The 26,121-nt window shown below is 42.3% G+C and overlaps 2 protein-coding genes across 2 annotated transcripts in view; one reads left to right on the forward strand and one right to left on the reverse strand.

The window, feature by feature from the left end:
• LOC124545474 overlaps positions 1-26,121 on the forward strand; it is a 437,325-nt gene that overhangs the window by 13,700 nt on the left and 397,504 nt on the right. The gene's annotated exons all lie outside the window — the stretch shown is intronic.
• On the reverse strand, positions 14,023-19,030 carry LOC124545777 (cold and drought-regulated protein CORA-like). The gene is made up of 4 exons (XM_047124724.1): positions 18,943-19,030; positions 15,558-15,745; positions 15,218-15,314; positions 14,023-14,338 (listed from the first exon to the last, which is right to left on the reverse strand). Exons 1-4 carry the CDS (start codon positions 19,028-19,030, stop codon positions 14,100-14,102), a joined length of 612 nt encoding a protein of 203 aa, XP_046980680.1. The 3' UTR covers positions 14,023-14,099.

Below are 26,121 nucleotides of genomic sequence, written 5' to 3' on the forward strand. Positions count from 1 at the left end.
CATGTGGTAGTGAACAAGGACTGAGGGAAAACCAAAACAGAAGAGACTCAAAGAATTTGAGATGTGGTGCTACAGACGAATGTTGAAAATTAGGTGGATTGAATGAGGAAGTTCAGTGCAGAATTGGAGAGGAAAGGAATATGTGGAAAACACTGACAAGGAGAAGGGACAGAATGACAGGATACCTGTTAACCATGAGGGAGTGACTTCCATGGTACTAGAGGGAACTGTAGGGAGAGACAGCGGTAGGAATACATTTAGCAAATAATTGAGGATGTAGGCTGGAAGTGCTACTCTGAGATGAAGAAGTTGCAAAGGATAGGAGTTTGTGGTAGGTTGCATCAAACCAGTCGGAAGACAGATGACAAAACTAGTAAGTGAAGATATCTCACATTACAGTAAGTGCTATGTATGGACTAGTCATTTAATTATGAACAGAATAGACTAATTCTTCTTTTCATCATTTAAAACTGTTAAATGCATTGCTGTGGATTAAGTTGTTCCAGAAGCAATTAACGTGAGACTACTGAAGTTGATACATCATTGAGGGGTACGGTAGTACAAAGTTGTGCGTAAAAATTCCTTTGGGTGTGAGTCCATTAATTAGAAACCAGTTGAATTTAGCCTCTAAACCTTTAAACACTTAATCAGTCATTTACCCCCTGATGACACAGAGTTCTTTCGTGAGTTCATGCATGGTGCACACGGGACTTAGGTTTATTCTGTCTCATTCTTCCTTCCCTGGCTGCATTTCCTTCACCTTGACCCTCCCTCCCTGTCCTCACTCCTTCCCCGTTGCCCCTCCCTCCCTGTCCTCACTCCTTCCCCGTTGCCCCTCCCTCCCTGTCCTCGCTCCTTCCCCGTTGCCCCTCCCTCCCTGTCCTCGCTCCTTCCCCGTTGCCCCTCCCTCCCTATCCTCGCTCCTTCCCCATTGCCCCTCCCTCCCTATCCTCGCTCCTTCCCCATTGCCCCACCCTCCCTATCCTCACTCCTTCCCCCGCTGCCTGTCCTTCTTCTCCCTCGGACTTCTGATTTATGTCAATCTGGCTATCCATCTACTTCCCTGTATTGCTTGTAATTTTGTTCCTCCTGCCTGTTCTTTTATCCTGAGGTTTGACATCCACTTCTAAATTTTCTGTTTTTAGTGTTAGCCATCCGGGGGAGAATTCCTTTCCTAGAGTGTACGGCATGGATTCCTATCCCCTCTTCCTTCCCCTCTTCAGTAGCTACCATACTACCCTCTGCGCCGCTAGGTCACCAGCATGTGTAGCCATTCCATGTGGTGGGGCTGTCGTGTACACATCTGGCTGAACCCCCTGAGAACACAGGGATCACACTACTGATACCTGAGCTGTTCCCTCCCCATGTACGCCAAGGAGTGGTTGCTTGTCTTCCTGGAGCATTGGAACTCTCGGCAACAGCTGCCGTGCCAGGTGGCCCTTGCTGTGGCTGTGGCTGTGGCTGTGGCTGTGGCTGTGGCTGTGGCGAGTCCCTCATCGGAGTGGGAGTTCAGGGTGGGAGCTTGGCACATAAAGCGTTTCAGGCTGCAAAAATCAGGCCATCTATGAATGGTACTGGATCACTGAATGCTGCTTCATATGACCTGGCTTCCTTCCCTTCCCTGGCTATACTCTAAAAGGAGGGTCAGGCTCGCCGTCTTGGGATGAAACTCTTTCCCTGCCACCTCATCTCTATTTGGACTGAAGGGGACACATTCTCCGCCACAAAGCCATATGTTGTTTTTTTGTGGAGAATATCGAGAACAAGTTCGGTGAAGTGGAGTGTCTCATTAAGGTGCGGTCGAGCTCCCCATTGATCAGAGCTGCTTCTGCCACCCAATCTGCAGCTTTTAGGGCTTGTAATTATCGTGGCAATGTCCCAGTGTGTATTACCCCTCACCAGTCTCTGAATATGATCCAGGGAGTGATTTTTGTAGGGACCTTATCCTGCAAACTGGTGAACTCCAGGCTAATGTGGAGTGACAGAGAAGGGTGTTATGTGAAGCCTTACGTCCCACCACCCATGAAGTGTTTTCAGTGCTTTCATTTTCGGCATATGACTTCCCACTGTACTGCGGACCCTCTGTGGGGTGACTTGGACACCCACTCAATAAGTTAAGACCCTATGTTCCACCAACTGTGTGTGTCAATTGCCATGACTGCCACTCTCCACTCGCCAGATTGCCTAGCTTACAAGAGAGAAAGCAGGTCCAAGAGTAAAAGTCCATGGATTGCCTGTTTTATGCTGAGGCTCACCAAAACCTACACTCCATCCAGTGTCATGTTCTTCAAATTTTGCCTCTGTTACATACTTTCCCCTCCTACCTCTTGATTACCCCAGCCCCCCACCCCCTTCACTCCTCTGCAGTTTCCGTGCCCTTCCTTCCAGGTGCTGCTTGCCCTCCATGACCAAAGAAGTGCCCTTCTTATTTGGCACCTGCTGATGGTTGGGCTCCTCTCTGCATTCTGCAAAGCCAATTGACCTTTACATACGTCGATATCTCTCTCCCGAATTGCATTGATTGTTTACACAAACTTGGGCTTCTGCGGCTGTTGTCACATTCAATAAAATTCTTCTGGGTTTGGGACTGCATTGTTAACTATAAAATTTCAACGTTTTGGCAACTATTGCAAGATGCCTTCTTCAATGTGTATTGCTTACTGCTGAATGGGCTGTAGTTTGATTACTTGTATACTGTGGAGGAGTGCTGTCATTGGATTTGAGGATGAGGAGGAAGGGTATTAGTTACTCTTTATTGGTCTTTGCATTATGTGTCGTCATTGGCAGAATTAGGCAGTTTCCCATTGGACTGCACTGATGTGGTCATAAAGGGCATCTCCGCCAGTATTCTTCATGCTGCTGGTGCTGTTGTCCCTGCTGTCCCCCTATCCACAGGTCCCCCTCATTGTTGACTGGTACCATGGTGGATCAAGGACATAGTAGTAGCTCTCCAGGACCGTTGAAGGGTGCTGCAGTGATCTAAAAGAGACCCTTCACAGACCAACCTCCTCACTTTTAAGTGTGTTCGTGCTAAGGCTCACTGTCGTATTAAGCAGAGAAAAAAAGCAATACTGGGAACACAAGTTTCCTCCCTGTGGACGTATGCCTCTTCATCGCAGATTTGGTCCAAGCTCCGTAGCCTTCTGGGCCGCTAGCAAATGTCAACTGTTCAGTCCCTTATCCTCTAAAGTGCTCTGTGTACTGATTAATTGGTCCTTGCAGAACATCTTGTGAGACACTTGCAATAGCATCAGCATCCTCTTCCTATCCTGCTACCTTTCTCTGGCAGAAACACTGGATTGAATAGACCCCCCCCCCCCCCCCACCTCTGTTTCAATCCCCATCAGGCTGAACCCTATAATGAACCACGGGAATTCTTGCAGGCTCTTACCTCTTCACAAGACGTGGCCCCATGCCCAGATTCTATCCGCAACCAAATGACCCAATACTTGGACATTACCCAGAGGTAACATCTACTCAGGGTCCTCAGCCACATTTGACTCATGGGTGGTTTCCCCTCACAGTGGCGAGACCGTATAGTTATCCTCCCCCCACCCCCACCCCAACCCCACCCCCGTCCTTAAGCCCATGAAGAATCGAATGTCACTAGAGACGACGACTGCCGATTAGCCTGACAAACATACTTTATAGACTTGTGGAGTGGATGGTTAGCTTCAGATTATGTTGAGCACTCAAATCATGGACCCTTTTGTCCCCATATCAGTGTGGCTTCTGGGAAGGACGGTCTTCTAATGACCATTTACTCAGATTGGAAACAGCAGTCCAACAGGTTTTTACTGCCAGCATCTTGTCGTGGTCTTCTTTGACCTACGTAAGGCTTACAACACAGATTGCTGCCATCACATTTTAGTTACCCGCCATGACTGTGGCTTTCGGTGCCCCCATCAAGTTTTCATCTGTGGGCTTTTATCCCACCAGCTCTTCTGGGTTCGAGTTCGCATTTCACTCAGCACCCTTTAGATTCAGGAGAACAGTATCTCACAGGGTCACAGGGTTGTGTGTTAAGTGTCACACTCTTCCTCATAGCCATCTGAAATTTTGTGAACTGCCAGGCATCATCCTTAAATTGGTGGGGAAGGATGGCAGGCATCAATACATTATAAACACCTCATCATGTGGGGAGAGCCTTCATCCCCATATGTGTGATTATTAACATGCTGACTTTTCATCAGGGTGCTGATGACCAATATGTTGAGTGCCCCTCAACCCAAATCATCGTAGCTGTCAATGGGCTTGTAACCTAAGTTGGGTCTCTGCTTGTGCTGGCACTGTATATCAATGGTTTTTGCATCATCTTCCACTCTGTAGCATCTGCTGAGTGCCGGCTCCAAGGTGCCATCCGACGGGCCTCTTCATGGGCTGTCTCCCATGGCTTCCAGTTTTCTCCCTCCAAAACACAAGTTATGCATTTTTGTCACCGACCCACAGTACACCCCAATCCAAAGATTTATTTATGTGACCAGGTCCTAGGTGTTGTAACACAGTCCCATTTGTTTTGCCTTATTTCTTAAGAAAAGCTGACATCACTGCCCTATATTTGCCACCTGAAGACTACACGCATGTGGAAGCTTGGTGATCTCTGCCTTCTGGCCTATGCATCTTGCGATTTAGACTGTGCCACTCTTCTCCATATTTACTGTGCACAAGTCTTGTCCAGACTAGACCACGGTTGTCACGTTTATGGCTCAGTGACTCCTTCCACTGAAAATGCTTGACCCTGTTCACCATCGTTCGGTGTGTCTGGCTATTGGTGCCTTTCACACTAGTCCCGTTGACAGTTTCCTCACAGAAGCAGGGATTCCCCCTCTACAAATACGACGGAGTCAACTCCTGGTTTCACCATTCGCCGCCAATTCCCTCACCATCCCACATACCCTGTCCTATTTGCAAACAAGGGATGTCTCCCACCCTGATAACTGCCCATGGGTGGGATTTCTGGTTGGAATGCGTCTCTCTTCCCTCTTTGGGATCTCCCATCACCACTCACCAGAATGCGCCCAGTGAATTTTCCTCCACGCTCCCCACCCTCGTGGAAGCCAGCTGCTGTGGCAGAGCAGTTCTAGCAGTTCTAGTCCGGAACCACACTGCTGCTACGGTCGCAGGTTTGAATCCTGCCTCGGGCATGGATGTGTGTGATGTCCTTAGGTTAGTTAGGTTTAAGTAGTTCTAAGTCTATGGGACTGATGACCTCAGATGTGAAGTCCCATAGTGCTTAGCACCGTTTGAACCCACCCCCCTGGATGGTGTCTAGACTACAGATTACAACCGACCTACTCCAGGGTCCTAAGATCTCTTCTGCCACCTCTATGGTCTTCCGGCATCTAGTATGTTCCGTCCTCAGTTGTCTTTCTCTAGGTCACAAGTCATGAAGGTATCCCAGGGTATGAGGTGGTTGGCCATTTGGCTAGAGAAGCAGATTCTTACCTCCCATTCCCTTTCATGAATCCTGCTGTGGATATGTGGATCTAAGTCAGATCATTCTTTGCCCAAAAGTGGAATGGCACCTAGTGCGCTACTGCTCTCAGCACAATTAAGGAATCGATTGCACTCTGGCGCTCTTCCTTCTACTCCTCTCAGGATGAGTCCACTGTCTCGTGCAATCTACGCACTGGCCATATCAGGCACATTGATTGTTTCCTCATGTATAATGAACCACCTTCACAGTGTGGTTGTGGAGCCAGACTGATGCTATCCCAAAAACTGGTTTAATGTCCACTTCTTTTTGGCATTTCGTACTAAGTATAGTGTTCCAGATGCCTTGCAGTGCACTCATGGATGGTTGAACTGGTCCTCAGTTCCCTCCATGAAAGTGGTTTTTATTTTCAGGTATAAGGTTTTGGTTCACTTTTGGAGCAGGCGCAAGGTGGTTGTCGTTGGGGCCCCTCTTAATGTTTTCTTGGTATGGGACCGCATGACCACTTCACCAGTGGAAAGGCCTCTCTTTTTTCCAGTTTTTAGATTTGGTCTACCCTTTTATGTCTTCTTAATGGGTGTTTTAACTTCCTCATTTTATAGTTTGACTCCTCTGGCAGGATCCATCCACTTTTACTGGACCCTCTCTCTCCCATGAGTAACTTTGGAATTACAGGATTGATGACCTTCCTGTTTAGTCTCATAACTCCTCAATGAATTAATTAGTCAGTCAGTCATTTATTTGTATGGAGGGTAAATATATGCAGAAAATTACATTACTGGTTATCTACATACAAATTGTACTCATGCACACAAATATGTTAACATTTTACAACCCTTGGAAAGTTGCATGTATGGCATTTCACAGGCCTTCATGTACTGGTATGTAAATTTCGTACTCAAGTCATCACTGTAAGCAATTTCACAGCATTAACTAAACAACCAACGTTTTTTAGCCTTGTTTCACAGTTTATTATTAATGTTATTGTACAACATAGGTTTCAGGTTGTAAGCCCATTTCAGGTACATTACTGATGGCCAAAGATAATACACAGGTAAACATGATTGACAGGGTGAAGATAATCTCAACTTCTTACGTATCGATCCATAGCTTAATATACACTCCCTTCAATTTTCCGAAGATGTCAAAAAAGTGCAATGAACATTTTTGACATCTTTGGAAATGCTATTTTCGACTTGGTTATGAACTGGAATAGGCTCTCATCATGAAACTAGTCATTGAATGAATGAAGGTAAAAATTTGCAACTTGGACTGATTCTTCGTTCTTCTTATTGTAAGGTTAATTGGTCTGGTTAAGAGTTTCTCAATGTGAAACACACAAAATGACAAATCCCCCCCTAAAAACTAATATTTTTAAAAATATATTTTTTTATTTGCCTCTCCTTGATATAAGGTATGTTATTTGTCTATAAAACTTGTGGCAAGCCTACTCACGGTTCATTCGCAACTGAAAAGGGTGGAAAAAGTATGTATGTGAAATCATTAAAACTCAGATTAAATGAAAACTTTCATGTAACAGATGTGTCAACAACTTGTCAATTAAATCTCACATAAAGTGAAACCACTCAGAACTGGAGAATGAGTGAACAGCAGTCGTGTATTCTGATGTGGTGGCAGAGAATTATTTCATTTGGTTGTTAAAACAAATTGGATGGCCCATCATTATCTTGATGGCATTGCATGAAATGTTAATGTCTGCAGATAGCGTTGACAGTAAGGCCTTACCTGTTAATCTCTTTGCAGGATGTCTATAATCAAATCAAAGATGTGAAGGCTGATTGCAGTCATTGATGGTAAGCTGGCTGAGAGGTATCCATTGACAAATGAATTTTTATTTATGTCCTCCTTGGTTCGTACGCACATCATTGGGACTAGCTTTTCTCTCGTAAATCTCCATATTCCTGCTATGGCATCCTGTCACAAGCTTTCCCTAAATGTTAAGAGCAAGTGTACTTCATAATTCCTCTCTTCATGTGTGTTCCATAAGGTATCGAGTTGGAGAGATGGCACTGCTGAATTTCTGTGACTTTGAATCAAATAAGCTAATTAACAATTGCACTTAGAGGGAACGTTGTTGTTGTTGTTGTTGTGGTCTTCAGTCGGGAGACTGGTTTGATGCAGCATTCCATGCTACTCTAACCTGTGCAAGCTTCTTCGTCTCCCAGTACCTACTGCAACCTACATCCTTCTGAATCTGCTTAGTGGATTCATCTCTTGGTCTCCCTCCATGATTTTTACCCTCCGTGCTGCTCTCCAATACTAAATTGCTGATCCCTTCATGCCTCAGAACATGTCCTACCAACCGATCCCTACTTCTAGTCAAGGTGTGCCACAAATTTCTCTTCTCCCTGATTCTATTCAATACCTCCTTATTAGCTATGTGATCTACCCATCTAATCTTCAGCATTCTTCTGTAGCACCACATTTCGAAAGCTTCTATTCTCTTCTTGTCCAAACTATTTATTGTCCACATTTCACTTCCATACATGGCCACACTCCATACAAATACTTTCAGAAATGACTTCCTGACACTTAAATCTATACCCGATGTTAACAAATTTCTCTTCTTCAGAAACACTTTCCTTGCCATTGCTAGTCTACGTTCTATATCCTCTCTACTTCGCCCATCATCAGTTATTTTGCTCCCCAAATAGCAAAACTCATTTACTACTTTAAGCATCTCATTTCCTAATCTAATTCCCGCAGCATCACCTGATTTAATTCGACTACATTCAATTATCGTCATTTTGCTTTTGTTGATGTTCATCTTATATCCTCCTTTCAAGACACTATCCATTCCGTTCAATTGCTCTTCCAGGTCCTTTGCTGTCTCTGACAGAATTACAATGTCATTGGCGAACCTAAAAGTTTTTTCTTCTCCATGGATTTTAATACCTACTCCAAATTTTTCTTTTGTTTCCTTTATTACTTGCTCAATATACAGATTGAATAACATCCCTTTCATGCCCCTGGAGTCGTATAACTGCCATCTGGTTTCTGTACAAATTGTAAATATCCCTGTATTTTACCCCTGCCACCTTCAGAATTTGAAAGAGAGTATTCCAGTCAACATTGTCAAAAGCTTTCTCTAAGTCTACAAATGCTAGAAACATAGGTTTTCCTTTCCTTAATCTATCTTCAAGGGTGGGGGGGGGGGGGACTTAAAAGAGGAAAATCAGGATTCATTTAGAACCACGGACATGTCAGTTCTGACTCCCCTTGCGGCAGGCGTTATAATAATCTTGTCTCATATTGCTTCATGTTTATTTGCAGATTGTGTTTACTCAACATCTTGAACCTAATTTTTTTATGTTACATGCCCAATGAGACCTCAGGAGTGGGGGGGGGGGGGGGGTGAGGAGAGGAGATATCAGGTTCTAATGAACATGTAGGCAAGTACTGCACAGCCAGTGTCTTGGTTGCAACATTGACTATGGCAAATTGTCTAAAAACAGAAGAGGACATTGTAAATGCCATAAATGGTATTTTGGATCATGAAACTGAGGGGAGCTGCTGGAGCACAACTTGTAGGTTCAGATACTTCATCAGAAGGTGATGTTACTCCACATGACTATTTACTGAGTATCGAAGAAGAAGCTGTGCATGTTTACATGTTTATTTTTATAATTATTGATCTCTGTGTTGCATTCACACACTTTTCTGTTGCAACAATTATGTTTACACGTTGGTGCTGTTTTCCTCGAAGAAGCAAAGGGCATTTTTTTCACCTCCTGCCTGTCTGTGAAACCTTCAAAGCACAAAGCAAATGCTACAAGTATTGTGGGCACTATAAATTGACCTCATAGGGAAATACCAATCTGTGTCAAGAAGCACAGAGTTGTTAGAGAAAAATGAGAAAGGCATTGACTGTATATCAGGGAAAGAGTAGCAAGAATGCCGTGACTCCCAGCACTATGCATCCTTTTGTGAGAATAGAGGCTGGTTTGAAAGCAGCAGCCCGATACAATGGCTCGTAAATGCTCAAAGCACCATCCAAACAGTGGCCTGTTCACAAGTTCTAGAACTTGGTGTATCTGGCTGGGATAAATGCTTGGGCATTATACAATACTCTGAATGAGAAAAAGTTGAAAAGCAGGTATTTCATACTGCAGTTCGTGGAGGAGTTTGCTGAGAAATACACAGATACCAGGAAGCCTAGTACCTGCATCACTTCAGAAGATATTCCTGAGAGACAAGAAAAGTTAAGATGTTGTCTTGTACAGTCTGACTGCACTGGAAACAAATCATTTGTTGGACTATTATTTGCACTCATAATGTGATGCTAGCCAGTAAAGGCACCCAGCAAATGTAAGTTCTCTCAATAATTGATAGTTCGAGAAAAGCTACTTCATTTTTGTTGATTATATATATACTGCTGAGGTCATCAGTCTGACATTGAGCTAATGTGTATTGCAGTGGGTATGTACTAGTCTTGGATGAAACTTGTACAGCCAGAGACAGAATGCGTAGTAATCAAAATAGTTGTATATGTCATTGGAAAAGCATCCATCTTACAGTTTCGAAGAGCTGTCAACACACATTCATAGGCTACTTTTAAGCAGACATTGTCAGTGATGGGTTAACACACCTTAAGTAGTTTCTTTCCTACTTGACTCTGCGGGTGTAAAATTTCGTGGAGTCATTACCCATGTGTCGGGAGGCATACCACTTAGTCTTCATACATATACGTTCTAACATGGAATTCCAGATGACTTTAAACAGCCTACTCTTGTGAGTTTATGCCTACATAGAAACTGAACAAGACGGTTGTGAATGCTGCACCTTGTCAAAGGCATGTGTACAGTTAAATTATTGAAAGAAATCATTTACTCAAATTTTTCTAATTGTCAGAGGCCGTCAGATTTGATCAATGACTCATTGCTTCCCTCCAAAAATTGATACAAATGCTGTCCTCACCAGCCCTGCAAGACTGTACCATCACTGTTTGCGTGTTTTAAATATGAGTAGGAGTAATTGGAGAACCCGTTTGAAATACTTTAGAGCTCAATAGTGCAAGTTATAGTGAAGAAATATTCAGTAAGCTTTGGTATATTAGTCTCGCTTGGCAGGTCATCGCTCTATCACAACATAAATATAATGCAAAAGATGCTTACTCTAAATCAGACAAATGCTATTATATATTTTACCCTTTTTTTGCATTGCACCATCCCCACCCACCCACCCACTCTGCAATGGCAGTATGGTGACAAAAATCTCATTGAAAATATAAACAAGGCCTCTGTGTGTCCAGGAAATGCGAAATACACAGATAATTCTGCAGAAATAATGTTGGCCTCATTGAGTATTGTAAGGATACTATTAGAGAACTGTTGAATAGTTATAAAGTATCCACTGTCATCCTTAACTTTCTTCGTTCTGCTGCAAAGGAGCTGTGGTGTGCTGTGTAATGCAGATGTGCAGGAACCGCTTTACACATATATGTTGCTGAAATGAACAACTCTGTGTTCACAAAGTTTTCTTTTTTCTTTAGGAGGCGTTATCTGTAAGTGAAATACAGTTTTCTGAAAGTGCAGTAAATAAATTTCATGGTGAGATAGTCCTAAAACCTGTAAAATGCACTCCAGGTCACAACTTGTCACTGTGTGATACTAATAGTATGATTCACAATTACAATCAAGCAATTTGCACAAACACCTGTTTGTAACAATGTGCAGGGACATGAAATAAAAGGGTCTGTCGTAGGTAAGGCAAATGGCGGGATACTGGGAAAGTGTGGTCAGCTTACAAAGGAGGTTGCTAAGAAAAGCACTTCTGCGAATAATGTTAAAGTGTGTGGGAGCCAGACCAGATAGGGCCAACGGGTGATATTTATGGTGCAAATAAGAGTGACATAGTCAGATTTGTTTGACCTATGACGGCTCAATATAGTTGATTTTATGACTCTGTGCTTGCATTTTACCACACATTTACACCTAGAAAACATTGTTGTAAGTGCAGAAAGAAGAATGTGTTTCCTATTTTGGTATAAGATCCACATTAGAATTGTCTATTTAATCAAAACTGTCACGTTGAATTCAAAACAGAGTGCTGTTAAGAGGATGATCTTTAATAAGAACTATACTGAAAGCATATATATTGATCACACATGGCACTCAGTCTACCTTAGCAATGTGTGTGTCCTGTTTTTTAAATAGAATGTTCAGGCAAATTGCAATCTTCCATAAATATCAAACTTCACAAACAAACAAATCGCAAATGTTCAATAACAGCAGGAGACAGGAATCGAGCAGTGACATGCACACTGCCAGTCCGTAACAACTGTTTCGTGGTGGTGGATGACACACAGCGTAGGACAATATTTATTTCCATATACTGCTTAGATTTCAGTATTTCCTCCATTTAATCTTCTAACTTACCATCTCCAGATATTGAGACATTACTTCTCTATGTATGCCAAGTTCTACAGCTATTACCTTTACCCTGTTCACATTTTGTGTTTATTGCACTATAAGTATTACAAAGCTTCTTTATTTCCATGGGTCATAGTGCCATATCAAGGAAGGTAATATATTCTTGATACAGTGATTTTTATCACATGGCTGAAGAGACTGTATTCATGTTGTTATACTTCAGAGACAGGTAAAGTTTCTGGTTATTCTGTTGTTCACACGAATGTGAATGGGAAATCTCGTGGAAACATTCTTTGAGTGTCACACTGGTTGCCAGAATTGGACATTACATAAATATTGCCTTTTCTGAGGACAATAATTGTACAAATAGCGGTTTATAGAATTAAATTCTATTAATAATCTATTTCTCTATTTTTCACACACTGTTGGCCTGGTAAGACGTGGCTAGAATGTTTTACATTTAAAGTATTTCTCTCATGTGTAACGTACAGATTTCAGAATAATTTTTCACTGCATCATCAGAACTAAAGGTTTTTAAGATTTGATATAGTTTAGTTAAATTCTTAATTCATTTCATTCATCATATGGTATGATGTGAGGCATTTCAGTTCAACAAAATGCTGTGAAAATCATATTTACATTGCTTTGTGGTGACAATATACAGGTTTGTAGTCGAATAAATGTATGCATTCAAAGCCTACTGTACTGTAGAGGAGAAAAATAGTATTGTGTGTCTGAAACTACTGTTGTCACATTTTATTCATGTTGACAGATTGTCAGAGTTCTAGCTGTGCATTTTACTGCTTTATGTTCTCCAGAGGGATAAAACCCGACCTTGTGGACACCCTGTGGTGATGTTGATCAATCACCATTTTCCCATTCATCATACTTCCATTGCTCTTCTGTTACATATTTCTGTATGTTCATGCATTCTGGCTGTTAGAAAATTTTGAGGAATAAATCTACTGAGAAACTTTGGTGAATACTGCCAGCTGCTTAAACAGATACCTTTAAAATGTAGGTGTGTGAGTACTATGTATAATAGCCAATATTTATTTATTTAATAAATAAATTTGGCAGTGATTGTCTCATTGTGATTTCTTGTGACTATAAAGAGCACAAAATCTGCTTATTAAAGCCATTTATGTATAGAAAGCAAATACTACTTACGTGAACACACAAAATCTGTAGAAAACTGAATATTTCTTAAGTGTTGGCTAAGTTTTACAGGGCAGTTTATTAAGATAATCATTACATTTCTTATACTTTGAAAGGATTTGAGCTACTGTGCTGTAAACTTTAGCTTAGTTGCCTGAACCTGGAAAGTGGCACATAAGATTTTAGTTCTCAGGTTTTAGAGTGGGCCAGGTGTGCTTTATCATTGGCATTCTGGTACAGTAATTTCATAACTTCAGTACAACAGGAGAATAACTGGGGGGGGGGGGGGGGGTGAGCAATGAATAATGGATCACTGTGGAGTACAAAATAAAAATTACGGGGGGGGGGGGGGGGGGGTGAGAAATGAATAATGGGTAGCTGTGATACCTTACTAGATGTTGTGGTCATAGGGGAAATATTTGATAATCTGAGGTGGGATAAGTTATTGTAAAGCCTGAAGCACAAAAACATGTGGGTACATCAAGACACAAAAATGTGATGATGGTAAAAGTGAAACCACAAAGACCAGCTCATTTTTGAAAGTTTGAAGATATGTTTGTAGCTATCTGCCTTCATTGCTTGACTTGTACCTCAAAATAAATGCTTTTTCAAACGGAAAGAAAACTTCAGGGTCAATAGATATGTCATCGTTTTCAGATATTGTAAAAAGGAGTCATTGTACCATTGCAATGAATGGAGAGGTTATGCAGTACCATGTTTGTGGTAAAGGATGTGAAGAACACTTTAAAGGAAAAATGGTGTGAATTACTAAGCATGATAGTTAGATCATCCCCTAACAGATTAATAATGGATTCTGCTTACAGAACAAGATCTATATGAAAGGTATGCATTTTTGTGAAAAATTTAAAAAGAGACCAAGATGTAGCAGTTTAAACAGAAACTGTTCTGTGTGTGGGTAACTAAAGTGAGCGGGGTGTTGTGTAGGCCAGTCAGCTTAGGGGTCAGAAAACTTCAAAGATACTGGAGAACAAAACTTAATCAGAATAAATTATTTTATTTCAATTGTAGGTATTATATACAAACAAAAACTCAACATGGAAAGGTACAAAAGAGAACGTGTGTTGAGCAGAAGCTGTGGTGCCGCCAAGACTTGTCTAGTAGTGTCCGTGTCCGCCTCCGTGGCCACCACCGCCGCCACCACCACCGTGGCCGCCTCCGTGGCCTCCACCGCCACCACCACCACCGTGGCCTCCGTGGCTGTAGCCTCCGTAGGTACCTCCGGAGTGGTCATTTCCACCGCTGTTCTGGACCTTGGCGAAGAAGCCACCCTTCTTGTCAGAGTAGTACTTGACAGTTCGCACATTGCCACCAGGTTCCTTTATCGTGTATTCTCCTGCAAAACAAGCATATAGGTACCAGTACTCTCGACCCACGTCGCATACAGTGGTGACTATATAAATACGGTGTCTGTACAAAAGGAGTTCTAGAACAAAATACGGGTCAGGTGTAGAATTCATGCAATGTGATTCAGGAAAGTTCAGATCACCGTTTTTTGGACACTGTGTCCAACAAGTAAATTTCAGTGTGTGCCATTTCACTTCGTAATTACACTCGAGAACCATATCTGTTTCCTCAGAGATAATAATCATAGAGCTGCTATGAAATGTATCATACTTATTTTAGAATACTTGAAGGATGAGCAATGACTCTGAATATGTCTGAAGTATTCAGTACTACCTTTAAACTATATACATTCAAATAAAAGAACTGAATGTTTATTTTGAGAACTTTCGTCAAATTTATCGGTTTGTTATCAAGATTTCTTCCTTGCCATCGAAGAGGGCATGTTACTTTGAAGTGTGGTGCTATGAACCACAGCTTCTGAGGACCATACATTTTTCAGATGGGGGGGGGGGGGCACTTACTGACACACCCTCTCTGGAACTTGGAGCCTAATAGAGTTCCTATACACTTCTAGAAGTGAGTGGGTAAGCATCAGCTCTTCGGGATGTAGTAAGTTATCCGTGTGTCACATGCAGTTTAGTTCTAGCGCCACGACGTGTCTCGAAATGGACCAACTACTTTGTGTAAAAATTGCGATTTAAGTCTTGCCTCCGTCCATTGGGCCCTGGAGAAATTTTTGTGGACGCCTGTGGTGTGTGATATTTGGAAAGAACATTATGATGCGAATGCGGTCTGTGAATTGTACTCAAGTGTAATTCGTCAAAGTAACTAATGTAAATGAAGAGGCCTTCAGGTTCTGATTACTTACCGACAACTTCGTCACCGTCGCGGTGCTCCTTCTGACCGTGGTGGTCCCCAGAGTGGCCATCAGTTACACCGTATGCGTATTCATACCGAGGATGAGCCTGAAACAGTGGTAGTTTCCGTAAATAGTGACACTGGCTGCTGGAAACCATATGACTAATGCTGTTTATGGATATTGCGAAATGAAACTATAAACACGATTAGGTCCGGCCTGCAGAGGTATTATATGCGCACTGCAACTTAGCAGTTTGCACAAAAAGGCGAATTTCAGTGAGCGTAGAGTGCCAGCACCTCCGTGGAGTGTTCAGGAGTGCCCTGTCACAAGACAGCAGTGCGTAACTCACCACGTAGTCGACGTACTTCCCGCCGGTGTGGGTGTGGTGGTGTCCGCCGTGTCCGTGACCACCGTGGCCGCCTCCGTGACCGCCGCCACCACCGCCGCCGCCGTCGCCTCCGTCCACGACGATCTCGTGGTGACCGCCCTCCACGGGGCCGTGGAAGTAGGCGAACGAGTGCGCGTGACCACCGGGGCCTAAGTATCCACCACCGCCGTGGCCGCCACCACCACCGCCTCCGCCGTGGCCGCCACCACCGCCGCCTCCGCCGTGGCCGCCTGCGCTTGCGTGCAAGCACACTGCGGCCATCACCGCTGCCGCCAACATCTTCTGTACACATACGTGGTCTACATTAGCTAAAACTGTATCGCTTTCGGGGTGCGGATATTATAATTAATTTGTATAAGGGGAACGTGCTCTCAAATGGCTTCTTACACTGTGTTAATGTAATTGTGAATTACTCTATCACAGTTGCTTCACTGAATATGCTTTCGCGAGAGTAAAATTGCCACTAATATGTAATCGACACAATGTACAATACAAAACACACAGTAATGCATTAACACTCACATGCAAAAGTACTGCAATGTGGTTGACGTCACTGCAAGAACAGTTCAGCATAGCGTCGTTGTTTATTGAGTGAAAACGTAAACGAGTTGCTCATCGTCCATCAGAACAGCAAAAACCTATCCATACTGCAGTGTATCACTGCTAACGTAAAACAAACACTGTCGGGGGAAAAAAAATCGTACAAAAATTCGAGGAGTGCTGAATTGCAAGCTTGAGGGCGAAATGTTGCGTAGAAAAACTGAATCATGTTTCTAGATACGATGCTCAGGGTTATTTGCTGTTGCCAACAGCAAGTAAAGATTGAATGGAACTCGTTTGTGCCAAACAAGACACACTGCGAATTCTGTCGACTTTCAAAAATAAATGAGGGTGAGAACCACTGCAGTTATTCTGTAGCGAGGAACCAGTCACCGCGGGTCCCCGATAACAAAATTCGCAACACATATGCCTGAACATGAGACATTTTGGTGTAGAGCGGCTGGTACTGAAGCTGTTAAAGCTATTTATCGCGATAATCAACTCAAGTGTAAGCTTTTGTTTGTTTGATAGTGGTATTTTGTCCGCGGTGCGCTTTGAAAGAAATACGGAACGTCACGTTACAAATAGTGATATCCTACCTTTGATGAACTAATACAGGAAAATCTTATGACCTGCGCCAAAGAATACCGATATTGCTTATATATAGAACTGTGGCGCTGGTGAAAGAACGCGTAATTATTCTTTTAGATAAGGGTTCTCAATTTTGTGTTCCATGGTAGAAAAGAAACGTTGCGTAGAAAAACAGAATCCTGTTTCTAGATAGGATGTTCAGGGTTATTTTATCCAGTATTTTAAAAAGTTTGGATGGTGTTAGCTACAAATGACTTGAAAAAAGAAATTCGCAATGACATGTAAGACGTATTTTAGAGGCAATGTAAAGTCACATTCCCCCCCCCCCCCCCCCCCCCCCCCTTTCTTCTCACGGATAGGGCAAGTTCGATGCGAGACTCGCGCTAACGCCACTTCGCACACCGAACCATCAGTACGGTTTACGCTGGCGCTGTGCACGATTCTATGCCGTCTACGGCACCAAGGCATTCAAGGTGTATTTTATCTGCCGACATGTTAATGTGTTTTTTTCATATCGCATAATTATACGGTAGACAGAAATTTTAATAGGTTTATGCGAGTTCCTATCGCTTATAGGTGCTCTGTGCCCGTAATCAGTTTAATCATTGACTACCGCTTCTTAGCATGCCATCTGTCTTGATGATGAACGATGTGAATTGGCTCTGAGCAGTTACTTCGCCGCGCCATGGCTGTTTCAGAGACCCGAGACAACACAGTTCTCATTGATATATGGCGCTTTATGGCAGTACAGAGCTATTCTCAAGCAATTGCAAACGTGTAATGTTTTAATTTCTTGGCAGATCACCTCATCATGCATCTCTATTGATGCGAAACCGGTAGTGACTTATTACAAGTATTTTAAGTTAGTTCGGAAGATTGTATTCACCACATGAAATCATTAGACATACACCAATTTTACCAGCATGAAAATGTACGCGATAAACCAGCAGTCACAGCGTACACTACGTGTATCGGGGTCTGAGATAAGACTCTTAGAAAGATAGCGATCTTTGATATGTCACTGTTTGCTGTTTGACACTGCGAGCGCTGTTGTCACACTGATGCTGTCCAAAGTGCAGAAGCTTAGTAACTCGTTTTGAAATGTTCGAATGACCGACAGACCAAGATCAAAATGGAGACCATAAAAGGAGGCTGCTGTACGGGTGAGAACATTTTTGCATTCAGACTGTAGGGTAAAAACAATACTTTGGCCTCGGATCTTTGCCTCACAGTGAAATATCTTGACGAACAAGCATGATAAGTTGTTTTGCAATTAGTTGCCGCGAAAATATTAGGTCGCCACCCACCTTTCTTTTTGAGAAGTCACCCGTGCTTCTAATGTCCACTGATATTTGTAATCACACCAACGATAATAAATAAAAATGTCTCGAACGGGCTGATATGCCTCGTGGGTAAGAGTAACAGAAAAGATCTCAGATATTGAAACCGTCAGTATATTTATAGCTGCAGTATACTGCAAAGGGTCACTGTCAACTGGCATTATAAATAGAAACAGGCTCACTAAAAGAACCTGTGACACGAAGTAGCCAGCCCGTTTGACAGCGAGGTAGTGCTGTGGTGATACAGTAACGAAAAGCAGAAGTGGTGCTTACCTTGATGGCTGCCATGGCGCTGCTCCTGCTGCTGTGGGCCGTGTGGTCAGTGACGGCTTGCATCTGGAGTGGCGGTGCTTTTATAGCAGCCCAGTCGCCGTCGAGAGGATTCGTCACAGCAGCCGCCGTCCGCCGTCTCCCAGCGAGTACTTTCTAAGGCGACACCCACGAAATCGCGTATTCTGCTGCAGCGTCGGCCATCGCTAGCCTCCTTGCCACCGATGCACACATCACAGGAGGAGGATGGGGATGAATTCACATATATGTAAAAGTACAACTACAATCATTAGTAGGATGTTTCCACATTGTTCAGAGGCAAAAGAACAAGAGCAGTTAGCAATAAATTGTAAGACAATCAGCGACAAACGAACAGAAGTGTAGTTCTCTCTTACCTTGCCCCAGCTAATGCACGTAGGGTTAAGGGCTCAGATAACTTTAAATTAGCTCGAGTTGAATAGTTAGTGTAGCAGAACTCTAGAATCGTTCAGACGTTGACCGGGGATGAAGATACATTCAGTGTACTGTGGAAGTACCCGTACCCCTAGGTCAAAAGACAATATTATACCTCTGAGTACTTACATACAGAAACTCTCGTGTTTTACGAGCAGATCTATATGCCTCCATGTCACATTTATTTTGTGGAGCTTCTCGGAGCTCTTCTTCGAGAAGCTTCCTAGACTTCAGCGCCATTCCCCATAATGTGTTGTAAAAATAAGGCCGTATATTGCCTGTAGTGTCATGACCTACCTAGATACAAAGGGCATTAAGACAATTGCCCCGGCCAGCATGTTCTGCAAATCTGTCATTGGAAACCTCTGTTCATGGATGTCAGAGACTGGCACGTCACCACTCGACGGCCATTACGAGCGATTCAGCTCAAGCAACACATGTCCATCCAAGCTCAGCCGGATTAGGGACATTGTTGCTGCCAACAATTAGGTCAGTAAAGGTTTGTCAGCACACCCATGGAGGGGTAATGCAGGAAAAGTTTTAATGAATAATAAAATACTAATGTGGGTAAGGCTACTATAGACAATATAACGAAATCATTGTCGTGGTCAGGATAAACATGAAGCCAACACCCACCACACTAGTAAAAGTTATATGCCAGCTAGCACCGCAGCTGAAGAAATTTAAAAAAAAAAAAAAGAAAAAAAAAAAAAGATAAAGGAAATAATTCGGATAGTTCAGGGAGACGAAAATTTGTGATGTGTGACCAGAGTTCGGTAGAAGAGAAAGATTACGAAGAAAAATTAGTTACACATGGACTGCAGAAAAGAATGAGACGAAGCGTGGTATTGTTGTACAAAGCAGAATTTAACCATTCCTAATTCTTCAAGCATTATGGAAGAAGGTTGTAGAAGTGGAGGACACCTGGGGGCACTGAAGGTTTCAGATTGATTACATAATGGTAAAACAGCGCTTCCGAAACCAGATTTTAAACTGTAAGATATTACAAGGGCAGGTGTGCAGTCTGTCCATAATTTCATTACGAACTGCATAGTATAACTGAAGAAACTGCGGGAAGATACGAGATTGAGACGACACCTGACTAATTGAAAGAGCCCGAAGGTGAGAGTTTCAAACGAGGTGCTAGACGACCATTCACAGAATGAAGGTAAAAGAATACAGTGCAAACCAGATGCGTAGCTTTGAGAGATGAAATAGTGAAGGCAGCAGAGGATCAGATCCAAAGACAAGGCACAATAGAAATCCTTGCAAAACATAATGGGTATTGAATTTTACGAAAATAGAATACATAAAAATACAGCAAATGAAAAGGACAGAAGAGAATACGGAAGACTGAAAAATTATATTGACACGAACTGCGAGACGCAAAGCAGAAGAGACTGGACGAGAGAGGAAAGAGTGTTGAAACATGCATGAATAGGGGAAGACAGATGCCGACTGCAAGGCGTGTACACAATGTGATCCAAAGTATCCGGACACCTGGCTGAAAATGACTCAGAAGTACGTAGCGCCCTCCATCGGTAATGCTGGAATTCAGTATGGTGTTGGCTCACCCTTAGTCTTCATGACAGCTTCCACACTCGCAGGCATGCATTCAATTAGGTCCTGGAAGGTTTCTTGGGAGTGGCAGCCCATTCTTCACGGAGTGCTGCACTGAGGAGAGGTATCGATGTCTGTCGTGAGGCCTGACACGAAGTTGGCGTCCCAAAACATCCTTCGATACGCCGAATCCGACAATAAACACTGCATATTTTGAAGATTATCCTGCTTATCAAATACCTCTGTAGCATTGCTTTCGCGCGCGAGTAAAATAACAGCATCCAAACTCTGAACATGAAGCATTCCTATCATTTGCTGTTAAATTAACTCTTGGGTAAACATGTCCCACTCAAAACACGACAGCTTGATTCCTAACCTCCTCTATAGCATCAGAAGGCAGTTTGAAAACAACCTGTTCAATAAAACGTATAAAATAAAAAGCTGGTAAAAGTCTGGGCGTCGGAGCAAAATTCAAACATATTCCTAGCGAGGGCTTGGCTTCGGTCGTCGTGTGGAATATAACACAGAGATCGTAGCACTCAGTTCCTGATGTTGGGATAATGTTATTAAGGAAGCAGTTGAACTTAAATACTGCGTAGGAAATTTTTGCTTGAATTCTGCGAGGAATCTTTAGCTCTTCCCTGCCCAAACACGCCCCTTGGTTATTAATATTCGCTATTGATAATCTTTGACGTCGGTCGTCTTTGGTTTTGTGGTCGCATGCACGCACGCGCGCGCGCTTTTTTTCAAATCTGTGCAACCACAAAGTAGACTTTGGGTTGGAGGCTGAATGGCACTTTCTTGCATCTTGCCATGGTAAAAATGCATGTGATGGAGTAGGAGGTACAACAAAACGTGAACTAAGTAAAGCCAGCCTGCAAAGACCGACCACAGACCAAATTCTCACAGTACAGGACATGCAGCGGATAGGCACTTGGTGCAGTGAGTGGCAACTGACCCTTAACATAGACAAATGTAATGTATTACTAATACGAAGAAAGAAGGATCCTTTATTGTATGATTATATGATAGCGGAACAAATACTGGTAGCAGTTACTTCTGTAAAATATCTGGGAGTATGCGTACGGAACGATTTGAAGTGGAATGATCATATAAAATTAATTGTTGGTAAGACGGGTACCAGGTTCAGATTCATTGGGAGAGTTCTTAGAAAATGTAGACCATCAACAAAGGAGGTGGCTTACAAAACACTCGTTCGGCCTATACTTGAGTATTGCTCCTCAGTGTGGGATCCGTACCAGATCGGGTTGATAGAAGAGATAGAGAAGATCCAAAGAAGAGCGGCGCGTTTCGTCACAGGGTTATTTGGTAAGCGTGACAGCGTTACGGAGATGTTTAGCAAACTCAATTGGCAGACTCTGCAAGAGAGGCGCTCTTCATCACGGTGTAGCCTGCTGTCCGCGTTTCGAGAGGGTGCGCTTCTGGATGAGGTATCGAATATATTGCTTCCCCCTACTTATACCTCCCGAGGAGATCACGAATGTAAAATTAGAGAGATTAGAGCGCGCACGGAGGCTTGGAGGTAGTGCAGTGCCACGTAAAGTGCCCTCCGCCACACATCGTTGGGTGGCTTGCGGAGTATAGATGTAGATGTATGTCTTTTCCAAGGATAATATTAAAGGCATTACCTATTTTCTGATCCAGAAGTAAGTGGTTCTGTGTATGAAAACAACACTTCAAACCAGATTTGAAAACTGTATAGCAATAAAAGAAACAAGGCATTTCCACAAATTCCTTGGCACTGCAGAAAACTTAGTTCATTGCTATGTAACATCAGAAACCGAAATTTATGACGATCGTTGTGTCAGTAAAATACATCTGTCTTTAACGTTGGATGACATAGTGGCCTGTGTGTATGATGGACAGTGATGGCTTGCAGAGGTCGAAAGAATAAGTTTGGAAAACAATGATATTTTTGTGCATTTTTACCACCCTGCTGGGCCAAGAACATTATTCAAGAAATCTATTAGTGACAAAGTTTGGATACCAATGAAAAATGTTTTCAGGAAACTTTCAGTGCTTGAACTTACCACAGCAACTGGGAGGTCTTATTCTATATCACAGAAGCTGTCTGACGAAATAAGTGTTCAACATTCACCACCAGGTTTAGGAACAGTCGCATCCCGAAGGATGTTAATTGAAGATATTTTTTTTTTAAGTATGTCAAAATAATATAAATGCTAATTTCAGTGATGTTTCCACTTTTTGTATATAATTCAATACCTTCAGTATATATACTTAAGTAATAATTGATTATATCCCGCCAATATCACACATGAATAGGCAAAAGCCATAAGAGCAGTTGTAGAGTAATATCTTTGTACACAGTCGGATATCAATGTTGAAATTTTTATATTTTTATATTCAGTAGCACCGGAGATAACTAACCCAAACTTTACAAAAAAAATGAAAATTTTAAAAAAGTCATAAAAATTAAGGAAACATTTGTAAGTGTTCTTGCTTTATATGAGGCTAGTAATGTATGATCTCTAACTATAGGAAAAAATACTCTCATAAATCACTCCTTGTTTGTTATTTTTGGGCCTAAATAGTGGATTTTTGAAAATTTGGATACCAAAGTTTGGAGGTCATTTTGACTGGTTATTTTTGAATTTAGGGTATTTTGTTTAATAGACAATGTTGTAGAGGACACTTTTCTAAAAACAGTCATGTCAATTGCAATGTTGTAACTTAACCCAGTGCAGAGATATTCATATTTTTGCTAACGTCTCTAACTGAAACATCATCGCGCGCTTACAAACGAAAATGTTCGCCATTCGGTAAAGGTGAAAGGTAAATTAAAAAAAAAACTCATGTGAACTTCTCAATTACAGGGTATCCCATATAAAACAGTAAAATATTTAAAAATGGTCAAGCAACCAACTTAATTTTTAATGGACCACTTTATTTGGATTGACCCACTAGTAGGCGGAGACCAAGGCTTGACTGGTGTGTAGGAACAAAAGGATGTAGCCTGATGTAATTAAAAGCTGCAGAGGCTTGCGCGAGGTAGACTAATGCTGATAACTCCAACATTTACTAGCTGAGAAGTCTGGCATTGTCCGGGTATTTATTTGTTGCTGTGTTGTAGACGTTGTACACATGGAACTTATTTTTGTCTTCTAAACCTTCTTTGTATACAACTTTTAAAGTAACTTGGTGGGTGCATGAATGAAGTGCTCGTTTGCTTCATTGACACCGAAAAGTTGGCCGTGCGAACAGGAACTGACTCTTGAAGTTCCAATCGTACAACACGCAGTGTCTGGCCTTTTGCTTTAGTCAAGGCATAACGAAGCTCACCAAGAACTATACACGTTTAAAGCGAAATGGTAAACTGTTTAGAATAAGCGGGATTTGGGATATAAATACTCGCTTTGCTGTGCCAGTTTCCATCAAAATATCTGCATGGTGCTAACTTTGGAGAGAAGTAAAGGGAAGTAACTTCAAAGCTTCATGAGTGAAGGCTTCTGAGGAGTGAGATAATTCATGACGACCTCGATCAGAGTTACGTAGGATCTTGCTTTTGGAAGGACACTCCAAAGAGCTATTTCTGGAGCATCAGCAAGTGTCGCCTCACGACTTTCTTTGGAGTCTTGAGAGCGCGTAGTCCTCAGTCTTTTGAGGCATTATTGTGTATTCAAAAAGACTCACCTGTTTTCTGGGTACTTTTATTCGTAAACAAAACGAAATCGAAACGTAATGGAGGAGGCATCCAAATCACAAACACAATACAGTAAATTCGTTTTTCCTAGCAAAGAATATAAATAAAACGTATCGAAAGAAGCATAAGCACTGTCTTAAAGTTTTTAATGCCGGTCGGTGTGACCGAGCTGTTCTAGGCGTTTCAGTCTGGAACTGCGCAACCGCTACGGTCGCAGGTTCGCATCCTGCCTCTGGCATGGACGTGTGTGATGTCCTTAGGTTAGTTAGGTTTAAGTAGTTCTAAGTTCTAGGGGACTGATGACCTCAGATGTTACGTCCCATAGTGCTCAGAGCCATTTTTGTAAGTTTTTAATACACAAAGCGAAATTAGTAAATTCATATTTCCTAGTCAAGTAAATTCGAAGTTATTGTGTATTCAAAAAGATAAGATTAAGGCGATTAATTCTGTCACTGATGTAAACTTCCGAAAACACTTTAGGTCACTGTGTCAAAAATGACGTATTTGTTCTTCCGTGTACTAGGCCGTGATTAAACACCGGCATTACTAACCTGAGCAGATTTTTGATAAAACTTTGAATTATGATGTGTGTCCTTTCTGTGTCTCGATTGCGATGAAATAAAGCTTATACGTTGACCTAAGCTACCCTTATCGTCCAGTAGTTTTGGGGTAACAGTTCGAAAGGAAACATAACGAGTCATCCATTTATCACTTAAGTACATTTGTAGACACAGCGGAAGATCTACTGGCAAGAGTTCTGGACGCTGCACTAGAAATTGAAGGGTCACCAAGTGAGATGGAGAGTGCGTACCAGAGCCTGCTTCGTAGGTATAGTGTCCGTAACAACGTTGGTGGTCGCCACACGGAACCGCTGTTGTATGTGCGTACAGTATGCTGGATTCTTTGTGTGTGTGTGTGTGTGTGTGTGTGTGTGTGTGTGTGTGTGTGTGTGTGTGTGTGTTAAGACAAACAAACGTGCGTTAGTGATAAATGTATTTTTCGTGCGGAATTGTTACCAAATAGTTGTACTGCGTCGCGTCTAATTCAGTTCCTCAGGCAGAAGTCGATGAATTAAACAACTGAATTGCAACCGTCGTAGAACGGACATGGGTTTCTCTTCGAAATATTACGTACTCACGCCCCTCTACAAGTTCTAGAAGCTGGTTAAGGGAACTTCCGAACACCCTATATTATAAAAATGTATGTATGCTCCGTATCTCCTCCTAATGCTCTGGACCGATTTCAACCACATTTGGTGCACAAATCACTTACTGTCTGTAAATCATCGCTGTGGATATAAGAACCATCTACCTATCAAAGGGGTGGGGAGTGAAAAAAAAAGTGTGGCCCACGACGCCATTCTTTAGCCATCCAGTATTTGAGAAAGAAAGCACTTAGTGACTTGCAACAAACTTTACCAAATTTCAAACGTTTAGGAAACTTTTCCTGATGACCCCCCAAAACACTGCCGCATAGTGCATGACGTTTTTTTGCTACTTCTTTACTGATAACTGTACTCGCGATAAATTTTGCAGACAGTATTCACATATACCGCTGAATATATCAGAAACATTACATCATTGTACGGCACACAGTTCAGATCTGACGCCGTAGCACTTCATCTGCGTGCAAACGAAACTTGAGGGTGAAATTCGCCAGAGATACAGGTGAAATATATGTACGAATATGTGTGAAATATGTTAAATATATTTCACATGTGCGTACTTGGGCACAAAACCACTGGTGAAAATTTCATCCTGAGCCCCAGGGAAGATTTAAATTAAATTTGGTACACACATTAGTTATAGTCCGGAAATAAATACTGTGGGGGTAAGAAAGATCAGCCTCCTATTGGGGTAGAAGTGGCAAGTGAGGAGGTGGCGATAGATGGACAGAGAGAGTGAGGGCAGAGAAGGAGATGGACTAATAAAAGATTGGAATAAATACATAACCAGCTACGCCGGGTACTCTTCGAGCAAAAGATATCCTGCTGTTAACGGCCAGTTGTGTATTATTTGGGGAAAGGTCGTGAGAGAGTATCCAAGATTAGTATGATGTTGGAAGGCGAAACAGAAAAAAATTCTGGAGG

Source organism: Schistocerca americana, chromosome 8 (assembly GCF_021461395.2).
Source record: "Schistocerca americana isolate TAMUIC-IGC-003095 chromosome 8, iqSchAmer2.1, whole genome shotgun sequence".
NCBI lineage: Eukaryota > Metazoa > Arthropoda > Insecta > Orthoptera > Acrididae > Schistocerca > Schistocerca americana.

Coding starts and splice junctions, on each gene's coding strand:
- LOC124545777 (XM_047124724.1), bottom strand. CDS start 19,030: ATGGCGCTGAAGTCTAGGAAGCTTCTCGAAGAAGAGCTCCGAGAAGCT. Junction 15,746..18,942: donor GGAGGCATATAGATCTGCTC/GTAAAACACGAG, acceptor GTGGATACTTAG/GCCCCGGTGGTCACGCGCAC. Junction 14,339..15,217: donor CGACGGTGACGAAGTTGTCG/GTAAGTAATCAG, acceptor CTTGTTTTGCAG/GAGAATACACGATAAAGGAA.